The 18,244-nt window shown below is 36.7% G+C and overlaps 1 protein-coding gene across 2 annotated transcripts in view; it reads left to right on the top strand.

Annotated features, from left to right (window-relative positions):
* LOC112044407 (protein argonaute-2) overlaps positions 1-18,244 on the top strand; it is a 38,913-nt gene that overhangs the window by 1,939 nt on the left and 18,730 nt on the right. For both annotated transcript variants that reach the window (XM_052883402.1, XM_052883403.1), the window contains exons 3-9: positions 2,504-3,052; positions 13,164-13,486; positions 14,190-14,363; positions 15,293-15,381; positions 16,142-16,241; positions 16,955-17,075; positions 17,772-17,905. In XM_052883402.1, coding sequence (XP_052739362.1) covers positions 2,504-3,052; positions 13,164-13,486; positions 14,190-14,363; positions 15,293-15,381; positions 16,142-16,241; positions 16,955-17,075; positions 17,772-17,905 — 1,490 coding nt within the window. The remainder of the gene's footprint in view (positions 1-2,503; positions 3,053-13,163; positions 13,487-14,189; positions 14,364-15,292; positions 15,382-16,141; positions 16,242-16,954; positions 17,076-17,771; positions 17,906-18,244) is intronic.

The raw sequence follows: 18,244 nt of genomic DNA, 5'->3' as shown, positions 1-18,244 counted from the left end.
ATACAGTATTACAATTTACATTTGATAACAATTAAATTACAATTTCTTATAGTTTTATCTCCTGTGTGAAGGTGGAAGCTGATCCAATGGCCTCCAAGCACCTTTGTCGTTAAGGAACTCATCAATAGTGTAGTAACCTCGACTAAGTAAATGTTTTTTAACACATTGCTTAAAGTTGTGCATTGGCAAGTCCATCACAGTCTTGGGGATCTTGTTATAGAAGAGTACACCCAAACCCACAAAAGATTTTTTAACTCTTTGGAGACGATATGCAGAAATAACTAACTTATGCCCGTGTCTAGTAAGACGTGGGTTTAGATCTCCTAAATAATATTAGTAAGTGCAGCGCATGAAGCTGTGAAGTCTGCTTGATTAGTTCAGATTTGTGATCAACTGCATCAATTCCTTATACCATTAAAAACTATTTAATCCCTTATATAAACCATCATATATTGTAGAGCTAGAATATATTATATACCAATATACCAATATATTATATAATAGATCTGTACAAATTTTTTTGCATTAAATTTTTTTTGGGATTACTTAATAATATTTTTGTTGCTGTTCTCTGTGAAAAAGCACCAAACCGCAATGGCAATGCCACCCAGATGTAATTTATATTGTCAACAAAAATATTGTGTTTAACCCAAAAGTGAAGCAGTTATCTCGACAATATTTGATCACTCAAAAATTGCTGAGGATGCTATAGTATTGGGATGAAACATAATATGTAAACGTAAATGACCACTGGCCAATACAATGTCAGCCATGGGAACTCTTTCATACCCCCGTATAAAAGTAGACGATATTAATATGTATGAAATATAAGGATCTGGTTAAATAATTGGCTTAATAAAAGTATGTTTCTTTAAGAAAAAACTTTTGTATACCTCTTGTTTTGCTAAATGTTTGCTGGTGTACCAAAGCGGTGAAGTAACTTTTGAAGCTATATTATTTTTTTCTGTTGCAAACAAAAAAACAAACCAATCATAAGTCTTCAGTAAAACTCAGGCTGTTTGGTCTTATCTTAGCTTGTCTGCCTTGGAGATAAATTAAAAATGCTGTAAAATGTTGTAGCAAAGTTTTTTTGATAAAGTAATGATTAAATTATTAAAGTAGAATTATCAAGAATTGTCAAGATTTTTTTGGATTTAAGTAAATTGCCAGATGGTTGGGTAGACCACGGCCGGTATGGACATTCCCTTTTGCGATTGAATATTATTGTCTTTTCAACATAATATAATGAAGATTCTTCCATTCAAAACTAAACAAATTAGTATTTTGTGGGATCTGATTGGCATTGCCTCACTGTGCTATAACTGACTTCAAAAAAGGAGTAGTTTTCTCAATTCCTATTTGGAAGGTATAGTTCTATTTTTATGTGTGTTTGTGGATAATTTTGTTGTTTATGAACTGATTCTGATGATTCTTATTTTGTTAGTCCTTTGTTGCAGAAAACAGCAAAAAAAAACATTATTCATAGTTCACAAAGAACCTCTGCAAACCAAAGCCTGCATCTATGTATTTTTGCAATTCCCCTATCAAGTTTTGCTAATACATATATCTCTAAGTCTGGTTTTATATCACTAACATTAAACTTGGTACTTAGCAATTTTGTATGCCGTTTTTAAGGATACTGTATGCACTGACATTTTACATAGTTTATTCAGACACACATGAAAATTCAGTTAAATTTATTTATTATTATTAATTTAAAAATACAACTATTATTATCCAATGTAAATGAATAATCATTATATTTTCAAAATCATACTGACTTTGTAAATCATTCGAGTCTTGAATTACTCTGAAAACTACATTATAGGTGTAGTTTAAAAGATCAAAGGTTATCATGTAGAGGTATGGCGGGTAGTGACTTTGTTTTATAGGTAGTGGTTCCCGTTCCCGTAGGAATACGGGGATAATATATAACCTATAGCCTTCCTCGATAAAGGGGCTACCTAACAATGAAAGAATTTTTAAAATCGGACTAGTAGTTTCTGAGATTAGCGCGTTCAATCAAATAAACAAACAAGCTCTTCAGATTTATAATATTAGTATAGATAATATGTATTTTCATTAGACATAATTTACATTGTATTTTATTAGATAAATTTTTGTCAAGGATAATTATGGTAGTTCAATTATATGTATGTGTGTTTATCCTTCACAAGGAAATCACATTATTTTGTTATGTTATTAGTGTTACAATGTATTCAAAGCTTATTTTATGATAGCTTTTGCTACCATCTTTGCCCAATTGTAATTTGGGTAAGGTATATTTAGTGGATTAGAAATAGAATAATTTTATACAATAAAAGGAAATTATTTTAATAAAATGCTAAATAATCAGTTTTAAAAATATTACTTGTTTGTTGTATCAACTCATGTAATAGATAAAGTAGATAATATAGAATTGTAGAGATTTATCTTGTTAAGATAATTTATATACACTTGTTAGGTATGTTTAATGCAACTCTGTTTTTTGGCTATGTTTAAGGTAAAAAGAAGAATAAGCAAGGTGCCAAGGGTGATGCGGGTGAAAGTTCTGTAGCTGAAGGAGAGTCTAGTGCAACAGTGCAGGAACAACCACAAGATGTCCCCAGTACATCTCAAGTACAAGATGTCCCCAGTACATCCGAAGCAAAACCAACAACAGTCACAACCAAAGATGAGTCTGGTGGCAAAAAAGAAAAGGAAACTCCGAAGGAACCTGAACCAAAAAAAGAAGAGAAGGAGGAGGAAGATGTAGGACTGGGCTTAGGTTTAGGTGGTGGCGGTAAAAAACGACCACGTAAGAAGAAGTCGTTAGCAGCACAAGCTGCCGCCCAAGGTGCAGCACCAGCAGCCACACAAGCTGCACCCGTCCAAGCTGCACCCGCGCAAGGTGCACCCGTCCAAGCTGCACCCGTTCAAGCTGCACCCGCTGCTGCACAACCAACTCCTGCAGTAGCTCCAGCAAGGCAGCCAGAGTACCGCCCGTCAGAACCAATTCCAGGTGCCGTACCAGGACCAACATCACCACCAACTGATGATTTTCCACCACCAGGTATGTCTCCCTATCCCATCCTACTAATTTTGGGGTGTAGGGAATGTCTGTGTCTGTATCCTGTCAGTCGACCTTTAATAAAGGTATCAGGGTTCAGTTAAAATCTCCGACAATCTCCAACTCCCATCAGTGGCTCCAAGAAGCTGGTTATTTGCATCCAGCGGCCACACCCCGGTAACCACGTCGACTAAACGACGTGGGCTAAACCTGGTGGGGGGGGCTCGTTCATCAACGTTCGAGCTTTTAGCAGCTACTCCCTGCACTATGCAAAAAAGTCTACCTTGGCAATGAAGGCAGCTCAACGCTGATAAGCAAACGAGTCTGGTGGATTTGGCGAGGTAGCAAGGCAATTGTTGAAGGCCTAAGGCGGCGGCAGGAGTCAAGGTTTGCCGCCGGCTAGAAACTGCAACCCATTTCCTTCCGATCGTCGCGGTCCTCCGCTCCATCGGGCTGTGGAAAATGTGGTCGAGGGAGTGCATCTGTGTTTGCGCAAATACTTATGCACTATAATATATCCTGCGCAACTGACTGGCTCTGTTTTTTTTCCCGGACTTTGAAATTCAGTTAAGTCCTATGGCGACGGGTTGATGTAGAGAAGCTTAGTAGTGATGCTTACTGGGTTTTGTCTGATACCTGCACATAGGCGGCTTAGGGAGAGTGGTCGCTCTCGCACTGCAATGGGGTGACAGTGTGGTTCGGCAGCACCCTCTGCGACAAAGCAGCTCTATTTAGAGAGGCACTGCTTTCCTCGTTCAACCGAGGAGGGGGCTAGAAAAGGTGCCCCAAAAAGTGCTTGCCCCGTAATAAATATAAGGAGGTAGTAACCACGGCTGCCTATGCATCCTTCAAAGCGTGGTCCAAGATGCAACATATATAAAAATAAAATTCAAAATTCATTTATTTCAAGTAGGCTCAGTTTACAAGCACTTTTGACACGTCAGTTGACTATTTGTAAAGATTCTACCACCGGTTCGGAAGGCAGGTTCTGCTGAGAAGATACCGGCAAGAAACTCAACAGTTGCTCTTTTGAAAAAGTCATACAGTATTACAATTTACATTTGATAACAATTAAATTACAATTTCTTATAGTTTTATTTCCTGTGTGAAGGTGGAAGCTGATCCAATGGCCTCCAAGCACCTTTGTCGTTAAGGAACTCATCAATAGTGTAGTAACCTCGACTAAGTAAATGTTTTTTAACACATTGCTTAAAGTTGTGCATTGGCAAGTCCATCACAGTCTTGGGGATCTTGTTATAGAAGAGTACACCCAAACCCACAAAAGATTTTTTAACTCTTTGGAGACGATATGCAGAAATAACTAACTTATGCCCGTGTCTAGTAAGACGTGGGTTTAGATCTCCTTTTCGTTTGTACAAATTAATATTTTGTCTCACATAAACTATACTGTTATATATATACTGACAGGCTACTGTTAAAATGCCTATTTCTTTAAACTTTTGACGAAGGGACTCGCGTGATTTTAGTTGATATATTGCTCGAATTGCTCTTTTTTGAAGTACAAATATAGAATGTATATCAGCAGCCTTGCCCCACAACAAAATACCGTAAGACATTACGCTGTGAAAGTACGCAAAATAAACAAGTCTAGCTGTATCAACATCAGTAAACTGTCTTATTTTTCTCACTGCAAAAGCAGCTGAGCTGAGTTTACCTGACAGTCTTTCTATATGAGCACCCCACTGAAGTTTAGAATCCAAGGTCACTCCCAGGAAAACTGTGGAATTCTCTATTTCTAGTGTTTCACCATTGATCATTATAGACTTATCTAATTTTATAACATTTGGTAATGAAAACTCAATACATTTAGTTTTCTTTGCATTTAAAAGTAAGTTGTTAACAGTGAACCAATGCGACACATGCGATATGGCACGGTTTACATCGTCGGAATTATCTTTACTTCTGTCACTCTTAAAAATTAGGGATGTGTCGTCAGCAAACAGTACTATCTCACAGATGCCGCTAACATGGTGTGGTAAATCGTTTATGTACACTAGGAATAGAAAAGGACCCAGAATTGAACCCTGTGGGACGCCCATTGTGTTAGAAAAACCGCGAGACTTTGAATCATTTATGCATACCTTTTGTGTTCTATCACTAAGATAAGAGGCGATGAGATCGAGTGCAACACTTTTTATGCCATAGTGGCTTAACTTAAGTAAAAGAATGTTATGGTCAACACAATCGAATGCTTTGGACAAATCACAAAATACACCAATAGCATTCTTAGCATTTTCCCATGCATCATATATATGTTTTAAAAGTTTAGCACCTGCATCAGTTGTACTGCGACCTTTAGTAAAACCATACTGTTCAGGGTGAAATAAATTATTTAAATTAAAATGACTTAAAAGTTGATTTAAAATGATTTTTTCAAAAACCTTACTAAGTGTTGGCAGTATTGTAATTGGTCTATAATTATTAACATCAGTTTTGTCACCTGATTTAAAAAGTGGTAACAGTTTGCCATGTTTCATTAGGTTCGGAAAGATACCCAAATCCACGCATTCATTAAAAATAATAGCTAAGTGGGGAGCAATGACATCAATGATGTTAGATATTACTTTCACTGACATGCCCCACATGTCTCCAGTTCTTTTTAATTTTAACAGTTTAAAAGTTTTTTTAATGTCTGATACAGTTATATGATGAAATTCAAAAAGAACGTTGCACTCTTTAACATGACCTCTTAATATCCTCTGGGCTTCCGTAGCAGAAGAGTCCAGTGAATCTGTTAACAAGATAGGAACATTCTGGAAAAAGTCTTCAAAGGCATTAACAACCTCGTTATCGGTGTTTATCTTTTTATCATTGACAATTAATTCAAAACTCATATCACGTGGTCTAATTTTGCCTGATTCTTTATTAATTATGTTCCAGGTTGTTTGTACCTTGTTTTCAGATTTTATTATTCTATCTTTGATGTGTAATGATTTTGCAAGAATACAAACACGTTTGAAAATTTTTGAATAGTTTTTTACATGTTCTAAATATGTTCGCGTTTGATTATACTGTTTCTCCTCGTACAACTCGTACAATCTGTCTCTACTTTTGTAAATGCCTACAGTAGCCCATTCGCTAAACTTTAATTTTTGAGTAACATTAATACGTTTAAAGTTAAAAATTTTACAAAACTCTTTGTCTATTGTCTTGAACAGCGTACCAAATAGCCTGTCTGGGTGACTATTTTCAAATGAAAGACTTGGAATTTTTGAAGAAATTATGCTTTTAAATCGCTCTAATTTGCCTTCAGTTATCGGCCTATACTTGAACCATTGGTTGCTATTGGATCTATTGTTTAAAATAGTTATTATTTGACCACTGTGATCAGAGCCTAATTTATTTATTATCATCTTTTTTTCAATCACACAATTGTAAAATATATTATCCAGACATGTCCCTGAAGTAGCCGTTATCCTAGTAGGTTCATTAAAAGCATGAGTCAAATCAAAACATTTGAATAAGTTAAGAAATCTAACAGACTTTGAGTTTTCTGTTAGAATATCAACATTAAAATCGCCACAAATCAGTATTTGTTTGGAAGATGTGCACAAACGTCTCATTACATCCTCCATTACCTCTTCAAATTGATCAAAGTCAGCAGGAGGGGGTCGGTACACGCATACTATAACAATTCGTTCCAACTCCACACAAGATAGTTCAACAATGCATTCCACAGAAAGACTAACTATGTCTTTTCTATCCTTGTATTTTAGGTTATTAAGTAAGAGTATTAAAGAGCCACCATGTCCAGCCCTTCTGGAGAATACACTTGACAATGAAAAATATTTAATATCAAGTACTGATAGTTGTGACTTTGTGAGCCAGTGTTCCGTAATACATAAGATGTGTATATTGAATTTCTCTACAAATAGTTCAACTTCTAATTCCTTGCCGTTGATGCTCTGTATATTTTGGTGTACAATGTTAAAGTTACAGTGCACCTCCGTTGTCATATTTTCTAGTTTAAAGAATTTTTAATTGTAACAGTACTAGGATTGGTACTGCAGTCATATATAGAAATATTTGTACTATTACTACAGTTTGTAGAGATGTCAATAGACTGAGTTACACTACTTGTAACTGGATCGTTTATATAAAAATTAACATTTGAGACAGTACTATCACTCGTACTCTGGTCAATAGAAACAGAAGAATTATTTTTACAAGTCGAATTAGTGTCAATAGACTGCGTTACAACATTTGTAACTGACTTATTTAAGTTGTAAGCCAACAGGGACGCAACATGCTGCTTACATTTTTTGGCAGATATAAATTATCTTTAGTCAACGAATAAGATGAGGTAAACTTATTCATGTCAAAATAAAAAATTGCATCGCTGTGATGGTATGTCAAGTTGTATAACAATAGATTCAAATTATGGATATGCTTATTTTCTTTAGCACTTGACTTAAAGTATGGAAATCCACATAATGTAAATTCACATTTGGTTCTACTATGTAATACCAAAAGCTTTTCAACACATTTTATGATTTGATGCCTTTTAATTTTCAAACTGTTCCCTAACATCAAAATTACATTTGAGTAACCAACTACATTTTCTGTACTTATGCTATTTATTAAATAATTAAAACTAGCCCCTGGAAAACATTTGTTAGTCACTGAATGGTTTAGGTATTGGCTCATAATGGAACCAAAATCCTTACCTAACTTATCAGAAATTATTAGAGTCTTTTTTTGAGCCTTTTTTGGCAAATTAAAACTTTGTGAACTTAAATTATTATCTGAGATTGAAGGAATTGGAACAACATTATTATTACATTGCTCATTATGGCTCAAGTCAATATATCCAGAATTAGATAAAACACTACAGTCCTGAGTAACCGAAGGTACCTGATTTGAACATTGGCATTTGTTACTTAATGACTCAAAACGGGCCATATTGTATGTACCTAAGGCTAACAACTCTTCAGCCGCTATGATTTGATCATGGATCTGACTTTGAGACAACTCATATTTAGCAGTTATTTCCTGCAAGGTATTTTCCATCTGATTTAGTTCATGCTGTAAACTTTGTGTTTCATTTTCATATTTTTCCCTGGAATTTTCAAGTAAAGAACAGTAAGTGTTTACTTTTTTAATTAATAGTGACCGTTCTTTTCTTAAAGCCAGGTTTTTTTTATTTGTACTATGAAATTTAATTAGTTTTTGAGTCTTTTTGATAATTTTTTTAATTTTAATGTATTTTTTAATTTTATTGTGGCTATTAAACAAATTATACCTAGATTGTGGTATAGCGGAAGTTTTGGTTGCACATGGGCTGTCACAAGTCAGATCAATGCAAAGCATTGGCGCCGGGACTGATGTGGAAGAGGCAAGCAGTTCATTATAAAGATTGTTCGTATTTTGTGTTTCAAAATGTTGTAATTGTGACTGTAGGTCATCAATTGTCTTTTGTGCACTATTCAGTTCATCTTCCAACATTGATATTCTAGCCAGGGCTTCATCATAAGTCTGTATACACTGGTTGAATGTATCAACTGCTTCCTGAAGCTGGCTGCGCTCCTCTAAAACCATAGAGTGAGTGCTGTGTAGTTCGGCGAGCTCAGATTTTAATTGTGAGTTTTTAGTAATAATATTCCTCAGTTCCTCTTCATTATCATCATGTTCCTTCAACAAATCAGAATTTAGTTGTTTCAGTGACTTGATTTCCAGTAGGGCATTTTTTAGTTGGAGTTGTTGTTCCAATGCGGCTGCCCGTCGAGTTAACATTGGACGTGCCATCATACAAGTGTTCCTGAAACACACCAATCAGAATAAATGTTAAAGAAGGAAAATAGATGACATACAAAGAAAGGAAAATGAAAATGAAAAAGGGAGATGTAAAATAAAATGAGTAATAATAATTGTTTAAAAGTCTATACTGAAGTTTAGGTCAAATAAATTCTAATTTAGTATTTCAAGTACATATTTGTATTTCTCAGTTACCATGGAATGAAAGTGTAATTCAACACACATAACATAAATATAATATAACTTATGTAGGTAGCTACTTTTGTTAAAGATTGCTTTTGGAAAAAACAACTTATTCTCTTCAAGCAAGCAATTTAATAGGTAATATAATAAAACATCAAATATGACTTTCGGCGCATGGAATGTGCGTACACTTTTGGACGGACCAACCAGCTCGTGTCCTGAACGTAAAACCGCTGTTGTAGCTCGGGAATTGAAACGATATAATATAGATATAGCAGCGCTTAGTGAAACCCATCTGGCAGAAGAAGGGCATTTGAGAGAACATGGCGGTGGTTACACGTTTTATTGGAAAGGCACAGCCATTAGCGAACCAAGAAGATCGGGAGTTGGGTTCGCAATTAAAAATGAGATAGCTTCGAAATTGAGTGAACTCCCTGAATATCACTCAGACAGAGTTATCTCATTGCGACTTCACATAAATAGAAATAACTTTCTTAATATTGTCAGTGCATATGCACCTACGCTTGATAAGCCTGACGATGTTAAGGATGATTTTTATGACCAAATTTCTCGGGTACTATCTAAGGTCTCGTCAACTGAGCAGGTACTGCTATTGGGAGATTTCAATGCTCGTGTGGGATGTGACCATGATGCTTGGCCGCAGGTCCTTGGTAGGCATGGTATTGGAAATATGAACAGCAATGGTCTTCACTTACTCAGTTTGTGTGCAAAATTCGGGCTGTGTATAACGAATACTTTCTTTAGACTACCTGCAAAGTATAAGACCACGTGGATGCACCCGAGGTCAAAACATTGGCATTTGATTGACTACGCAATAGTCCGTCATAGGGACATATCTCAGGTCCAAGTAACTCGCGTGATGCGGGGGGCACATTGTTGGTCCGATCATAGGCTTGTGATTACTAGAATAAAACTAAAACTAAGATTACCGCGTAGGACAAGGGGGGTTAAATTAGTGCGTTTTAATTTAGAAAAATTTAACAGTCCAGATGTACGGGAGAATTACATACAAGCTCTTATTCAATCTGTTCATAATATTGATTGTAAAAATGGAGAGTTAAAATCTAATTGGAATACTTTGACATCTACCATACGTGCTGTTGGATCCGGGATATTAGGTACAAAAACTAAGAAGCACAAAGATTGGTTTGACGAAAATGACCTGACGATCTCGAACTTAATAGCCAATCATCGAAATCTCTTACGACAACATGATGCACCTTCAATTAAAGATCAAATTAAAAGTAGCTCACTTGAGTTACGCAAGCTAACGCGGAATTTAAAAAACAGGTGGTGGCTAGAGAAGGCGCAAAATATACAGTGGTTATGTGACACCAATCAACTAGGTGCCTTCTTTGCCGAAGTGCAAAATCTAGTTGGTTTCCAGCATCAATCAAAAGCTCCAATAAAGTCCTTGGATGGAAATTTATTAGCGAGTAAAGAAGATGTGCTTAAACGCTGGGCTCAACATTTTGATGAACTGCTGAATGTAGATCGATTGGCCGACCTTAGCTACATAAGGTCACTACCTGAACAGCCTAAAGATACGTCCCTTGATGATACACTTACACTCAGTGAGGTAGCTACTGCTATTGCGCAGCAGAAGAACAATAAAGCTGTTGGTATTGACGGAATTCCCGGCGAACTACTTAAATACGGAGGAGATGAGTTACACTTTACAATCTGGGAGCTTTGCTGCCATATGTGGGATAAAGAGCAAGTACCTGATGATTTTGTTGTCTCAAAAATATGTGCGTTGTATAAAAACAAAGGTAACCGTGCAGACTGTAACTCATATAGAGGTATATCACTTCTGTCAGCACCTAGTAAGATCTTTGCTCGCATCCTCTTAAATCGCCTTGTAGGAATTTCAGAAAGGATACTCCCCGAGTCCCAATTTGGGTTTCGTCCGAAACGAGGCACCTGTGAGGCAATTTTCTCAGTACGCCAGCTACAAGAAAAGAGCCGAGAGGAGTATCAACCTTTGTTTCTATGTTTTGTTGATCTTGAAAAGGCTTTTGACAGTGTGCCTCGCGAGGCTCTGTGGGTGGTACTAGGTAAGCTAGGCTGCACGGAAAAGTTTGTACGAATGTTAAGACTATTACACGACAACATGAGTTGCTGTGTTTTTGTCGAAGGAGATGAATCCGAACGTTTTCCAGTAACTTGTGGTGTAAAGCAAGGATGTGTTCTAGCTCCGACTCTCTTTGCATTGTACTTTTTCGTTGTAGTCACTGATGCTTTAAAAACCAATACACAGAGTATATCTATTCGATATCGTATAGATGGTAACCTGTTTAATTTGAGACGACTAAAGTCCCATTCCAAAGTCTCGTATGACCTTATTGCGGAAGTCATGTACGCTGATGATTTGTGCTTTGTGGCGGATACTTTGTTTGGCCTGCAAGAGCTTGTTGAGAATCTTGACAAAGCGTGTGAAAAATTCGGGTTAAAAATCAATGTAACTAAAACTGAAGTTATGGCAATGAACACCTGGAATGGACAGGAGACAGCTGCTAATGTATTTCTAAAGGGCACCAAACTCAAGCAGATTGACAAATTTAAATACTTGGGCAGTACTGTCACGTCTAAAGGTGATTTGAACTCAGAGATAGCTGGTAGAATCTGTTCTGCCTCGGCAGCTTTTGGTAAATTACGAGAGAAGGTGTTTCGCTCACATGATCTACATTTGAGCACAAAAATCAAAGTGTATATGGCTATCGTAGTCCCGAATCTTCTCTACTCTGCTGAGACTTGGACGTTATATCGCAAGCATATCCGCATGCTGGATAGGTTTCATCTCAGGTGCCTTCGTGACATTCAAAACATCTGGTGGTCCGATCATATTAGAAACACTGATGTACTGCGTCGAGCACAAGTCAGTGGTATTGAGGCATATCTGATGCGGCGACAGTTGCGCTGGTCTGGGCATGTAGTGAGAATGCCCAACGAGAGGTTAGCCAAGCGCTTATTCTACTCGGAGCTCATGAACGGTAAGCGGAAACAAGGTGGACAGTTCTTGAGGTATAAGGATGTACAGAAGAGACATTTGGCTAACTGTAACATAGATTCTACTCGTTGGGAGATGTTAGCAAAAGATCGGTCAGAGTGGAGGTCCTATGTTCAGCGGAGTACCTTTGGTTTTGAAGATAGGCGGAGGCGGGATCTGGATAATCGTCGTGAACAACTTAAGGCCAAGCCACCCTCCAATATCTCATATAATTATGTGGACGGTACCCTAACTTGTCCTGTTTGCTCCAGGACATTCCGCGCAAAAATAGGGTACATAAGTCACATGAGGGCGCATGATCGAAGCCCGCGTCTAATGTGACAGAGTCTCCAGTCGCTGTTGCCGAATCGGCAAAGACGAGACGATGAAATGCGAAACTGTAAAGATGTATGGATTGTGGCTAGTTACCACCCTACCGGCAGAGACGTACCGCCAAGCGATTTAGCGTTCCGGTACGATGCCGTGTAGAAAGGGGTGTGGATTTTCATCCTCCTCCTAACAAGTTAGCCCGCTTCCATCTTAGATTGCATCATCACTTACCATCAGGTGAGATTGTAGTCAAGGGTTAACTTTAAAAAAAAAATTGATTTCTTTAGTAAAATAAAATATATAAAATTAATAATGATTTTAAACGAGTAACAGTTGCGTTTATTACTGGCTCTTCTCAGCAGAACCTACCTTGTGATTGTGAACCTGAGGCAGTAAAATTTTATGTTTCAATAATAATCTTTTTAACATAAAAGTAGAAACCGACTTCAAAGACGTATTTCAGTTATTTTGATTTAACACAAATTTAGTAAAAGTATGCACATTCAAACAAAAAAAGAATTTTCAAAATTGGTTAAGAAATGATGATGTTATGTGGTATCAAACATTAAAAAAAAATGAAAAAAAATTGATATGTGTATCAAATTTCAACTGTATTGGTCCGGTACATTCGGAGAAAACAGACAGACATTAAAATGTGCGCGATTGATATTATAAGGCTTCCGTTTTTGTACTACGTACGTTCGGTACTCTAAAAATATACTTGTCAAATTGAGAATTTCCTCCCTTTTTTTGAAGTCGGTTAAAAATATTTGTAATGCAAGTTCGAAAGTTCATTTGTCCAACATTATTTTCTAGGAAAAGGAAGAGGTAGAGGCTGGGGCGCTTCAATGACAGCCTCAGCACAGCAAAGTCCACCAGTAGTTTTCAATCCTCCATCGCCAGCTCCGGTACAATCTCCTCCACCAGGCTTCGTACAACGGTCAGCTACTGGGAGAGGCAGAGGTTCTTCCTATGAACCGAAAATAGCTGTAGTTGGTGCAGCCCCAGCCCCAACACCCAGACCCACTGCTGTATGCCGGTATCAAATACCAGCTAAGGTACTCGGCGGCGTTGTCCCAGCTTATAAAACAAGAGTTGTGTGCAACTATTTGGAAATGAAGATTCAGCCTTTGAAAGTGGTAAGTCTACTTTTTATTAAGAACTTATTTAGTTTTTAATCTCCTTACAAATGTTACCATTAAATTGTAAAATATGTTACTTTATAATCTCACTTGTGATATTGTAATCTGCCGTCATATTGTGAACTGAAAATACTGATTACAATTTAACGTGTTATTTTTCGGTATATTATAAAATATCGAAGTGAAACCGTTAAATTGCAATATTAAAATATTAAACTTTCAGGGTTTTTCACTTTGTAATTAGCCACTGTATTTACCTATGGTAGGACTAGGAGCTGGCATACTTCCTAAAATGACGCAATTCTAGCTATCGCAGGCTCTTAGTCCACTAGATATCTATGATTTAAGCCCTACCTAAGCGGAGTCCCAACCTTGTCTTGTTTTTTTGTTTGCTGTAATGTAGCAGTTACCAACCTCTTAATACAGTAACAGCCAATTATACTCGTATTAACAAACTGTGGTAACTATAGTCTGGCAAGTTCGTTGATGACACTCCCATGATATGCGGGCGACGGGGGGAAAGTCTGCGCGTGTGTGAAATCGCGCGTGCGGGGAATTGAGGTGCATCAGTCGTGGGTATATCACTCATCGCTACCGACCGACTTAAAAAAAAGAAGGAGGTTATCAATTCGTCGGAATCTTTTTTTTTAACTTTCAGATATGTTTTAAATGTTTGTTTATGCCAATGTACCATTTTCAGTACCGATTTGACGTCACGATCACCCCTGATCGACCGAAGAAACTATTACCCAAAGTATTTACTGTTGCAAAAGGGATAAAATTCCCGAAGCAAGTAATATCATTTGATCAAAGGAAGAATTGCTATTCTTTGAATCCACTTTGGACTACCTCCGATGAGCGGTGTACAGTACATGTAAGTTTAACTTTATTTTACTTTTTAAAATTTGAAACTATTCTTATTTCTTTTCTCGGCTCTTGTTAAACAGATTATTTTTGGATATTGAGGTGTTTCATAATTATGATTGATGATTGTCAATTAATGACTTAATATGAGGTTCAACACATAGGGTTTGTCAACAAACTATGAGGTGCAATCATAAAATTGGAACCCTCGTAACTTTAATTTTAAGTTTTCTATTTTAAATACCTGACTTTACTTTTCAAAAGTGCTTGTAAACTAAGCCTAATTAAAATAAATGAAATTTGAATTTGAATTGTCGAGGACTCTGTACTTACTCGAAATTGTAGTGTTTATATACCAACGACACACAATAAAGGTAGGTAGGTCCAATTTCGAGAAAGAGGTAAACTGTCGAAAAATATACCCTCTCTCTCGTGATTTAGTGGAGAAATTGCTGGAAAGGATATTTTTCAAAAGGTATTTGAAGCAGGCGGGTCTTTTATATACACCCTGAAACAGAATTGGAGACTTGGCTGCTATTAAGGACTAAATCCATTGACCCTATTTTGTTTTGAAAGTTTAGAATTATTAAAAAGAAAAGAAAATTATACCTAAAGGCCTTTAAATATAGTCCAATATTCAATAAAATCAAATTCAGAGCAAATTGAACCTTAAGGATTGAGTTTAAGGTTGATTTTGTAACTGCGACTACTTGAATTGAGTGCCAAGAAGTTGTGTTTGGCACTCATTGAGTGGGGACGTTTTTTGGTCGCTGATTGTGCATCCACTTTTTAATAGGACATCAATGGCTAAATCATACAATATACCTCCAAAGTTAGGATTTTTTTTCCAAATAATAATCGAAATATTTATACCTTTCAATACATATTTAAAGAGTAAAAATATACCCAAGGTTTCAGTTAATCGTAATTTTATTTCAGGTGGAAATTTTGGATGACAATGATGCAAAAATGTCATTTGAAGTTAGCTGGAAAAAAACTGGCGTTGTTGATTTGGGGACAATCATCAAGTATGTATGAATTACTATTACAAATAGAACCATTGATAAATGTGTATTTATTTTCTAGATAAAATTACGAACTTTACGTAGAGTGGAATCGTTAATCGGTATAATACTAATCAATTTGTTAAATTGAGTAAAGGATTCTTTTGTAAGCTAGTGACTAGTAGCAGCAACAGTGATTGCTTCATTATTTTGTGGTAGAACAAACACCTCGAGCAAGTCCTAGGACTTGTGACTTGTGACCTTGTGAGTGTAGGTTTAAGAGATCCCTTTAGAATGCCTTAACTCTCATCTCCCCTGCCCGACATGTTCTGCATACCCACGGTGACGGTGTCCCACGCTGCCTAACAAACAACTGAGCCCAAGTTATCTAAATAAATAATGAATGTTAATACCACTCGTGCTTCACTCGTAACTATTAGTCATTGTACATAGGAAAAGTAATAGTTTTGATAGCATCCTTCGTATTCTTTCATAAAAGAAAATAACTTTTGCATGGATTGTGAATGAGATAAGGCTAGTCATTATTTGGTGTCATGATGCGTGACCGTTTTTGCAGACCTTATGGACTTCTTTGAGAATTAATAAGTCATTGAATATTTAATTTTCAGTCTTGTATCAAAAAAAATAATTAAACGTAGTTTAGTTGTGTACATTACAGCCTCAAAAAACACGTCAAAATCGAATATCTTTTTACTGACAACGGCACACCAATCTGTGTTCTATTGATACTCAGTCTATGTTAGTATATGCGTTTGTTTTTCAGCCACATGAAAAATCATGGCACTTCTCTAAGCACACCCATGGAGGCGATTCAATGCATTGATGTTATATTACAACAGGGAACTTTGGAAAGCTATGTCAAAGTAAGTAACCTTATCGACAAAAGAACAAAACTCCCCTTAAAGTAATCCTGTCCTATCCTATCCTAACCAGAAGATTACTATAGCATAAACCATGCTTACTAACACATCACACACAATGTTTTTGTGTATTACACACAAACACTTCTAAAATATGTTTATATTAATAACTTAATTAGTCTGAACAGACTGTGTTAGGAGTGGGTATTTCAATAGACCAACGGGGCGGGGATCGAACCACTACCCCTCGGTGATGAGTCCGACGGCTCTTACGGTTAAGATATTGAGGTTATAGCCTCAATATCTCAATTGTTACATTTAAATATTAAAAAAAAACGAATAATAACAGTCACAAGTGATTATAAAAAAAGATTTTTTTAAATTATCCATTTTAAAATTGAAGAGTGATGCCTCCACAAGTACATTGTTTTACTTAACTTTCAAGTAGCGACTGTAATTTATAAAAAAAAAACTGTGTGTCAGCTCCGACGCACGAATGGAGTTTACTCTTTCAGATCGACTGTCTAAATAGGTGTATGTTGCCCCGCAGTACCTACGCCTGAAAAGTGAAAGGTGCGCAGAATAGGTTGCGCTGTCATTCATTCATCGAATTTTACTGCCCATATTTTTTTCATACCGGGGGCTATATATGGAACATACGTATACAAATAACTTGTTTCTAATTTTCGAGAATAAAAATATAATTAAAATTACAGGCTGGCCGGCAATTTTTCAAACGGCCAAGGAATCCAATTGATTTGAGCGCCGGTTTGGAAATGTGGACTGGCCTTTTCCAATCGGCTATCTTCACTTCGCGAGCATTTATTAATATTGATGGTAAAGTATCATAAAATTTAAATCCCTTTCCTTTTATGATTCTAAGGGCTGGTTTTATCTCCTTCTTATAAGTGTCTGATAGATTATTCATAAACTGTTGACTTTGTCATTCTACTAATATTATAAACGCAAAAGTCTGTGAGGATGTTTGTTTGGATGTTTGTTAACGCCGCAACTATTGAACCGATTTAGCTGAAATTTGGAATAGAAATAAATTTTACTCTGGATTAACACTACTACCGGAAAAATCCATGGTTCCCGAGGTATTTGTAAAAAAGTAAATTGCACGTGAAGCCAGCTTTGACATGAAGTGACTAAACTCATGGTTGATCCCATCCCATGAGTCCCATCCATTATCTGTCATTTAAAAGAAGGTGGTGAAGCCAGCCTTTATTTTTAAACCGGGCAAGTGCATCCAGTTGAAATTTACATCTTACAGTTCCTTGAAATTGTGAAAAAATCAAACTTTCAAGTTAATGTGAAAAAAGAGATGCGGCCGTTTATACCGCAAAAAACGTACAATTGTTCCCGCCCGATCGCTACCCCTCTCTAACTCCCTACTGTTTACGGAAACAAGTTGCGCCGCCCAGCGTCGGCACGAACCAACACGAGATCGAGCGACGTCATATCTGTCTCCAGATTAATTCCTACAATATATAAATTAAATATAAATTTGCATATTTGTATTGATTGCAGTGGCTCACAAGGGTTTCCCAAGACAGCAAAACTTGGTTGACGCGCTCGTTAACGACTTTAGGCTGAACCCAAAAATGTCTTTAGATGGACAAAGGGGCGTTGAGTTGTTCCAACAATTTGTGAAGTCATTAAGAGTAAGTACAACTTCATTTAAACACCAGTATCAATACATATAAATGAAATTGAAGCGTCTGCCTGTGATTTCTTAATAACTGTGTTTTCTTAATGGGACTTTCACTGGAAAATAGATAAGGTTATTGACCAACATACTGCCTACTTTGTATCCCCCAAGAAACAAGGTTTCGCACGGGGTTTGTGAATGACTGAATTACACTGACCAGGGGCGTAGCTAGTATCAGCCGAGTCAATGATACGGGCTCCTCGGATTACATGAGGCCCTTTACGTTTGAAAAACATAGTAAAATGTTGTCCACAATCTAACTTAATCTGGTGCATACCGGGAAAAAAACTTA

This window comes from Bicyclus anynana, chromosome 9 (assembly GCF_947172395.1).
Source record: "Bicyclus anynana chromosome 9, ilBicAnyn1.1, whole genome shotgun sequence".
In the NCBI taxonomy this organism is placed as follows: domain Eukaryota; kingdom Metazoa; phylum Arthropoda; class Insecta; order Lepidoptera; family Nymphalidae; genus Bicyclus; species Bicyclus anynana.
Note: the sequence above shows the minus strand (reverse complement) of the source record. Positions and strands in the feature narration are given on the sequence as shown.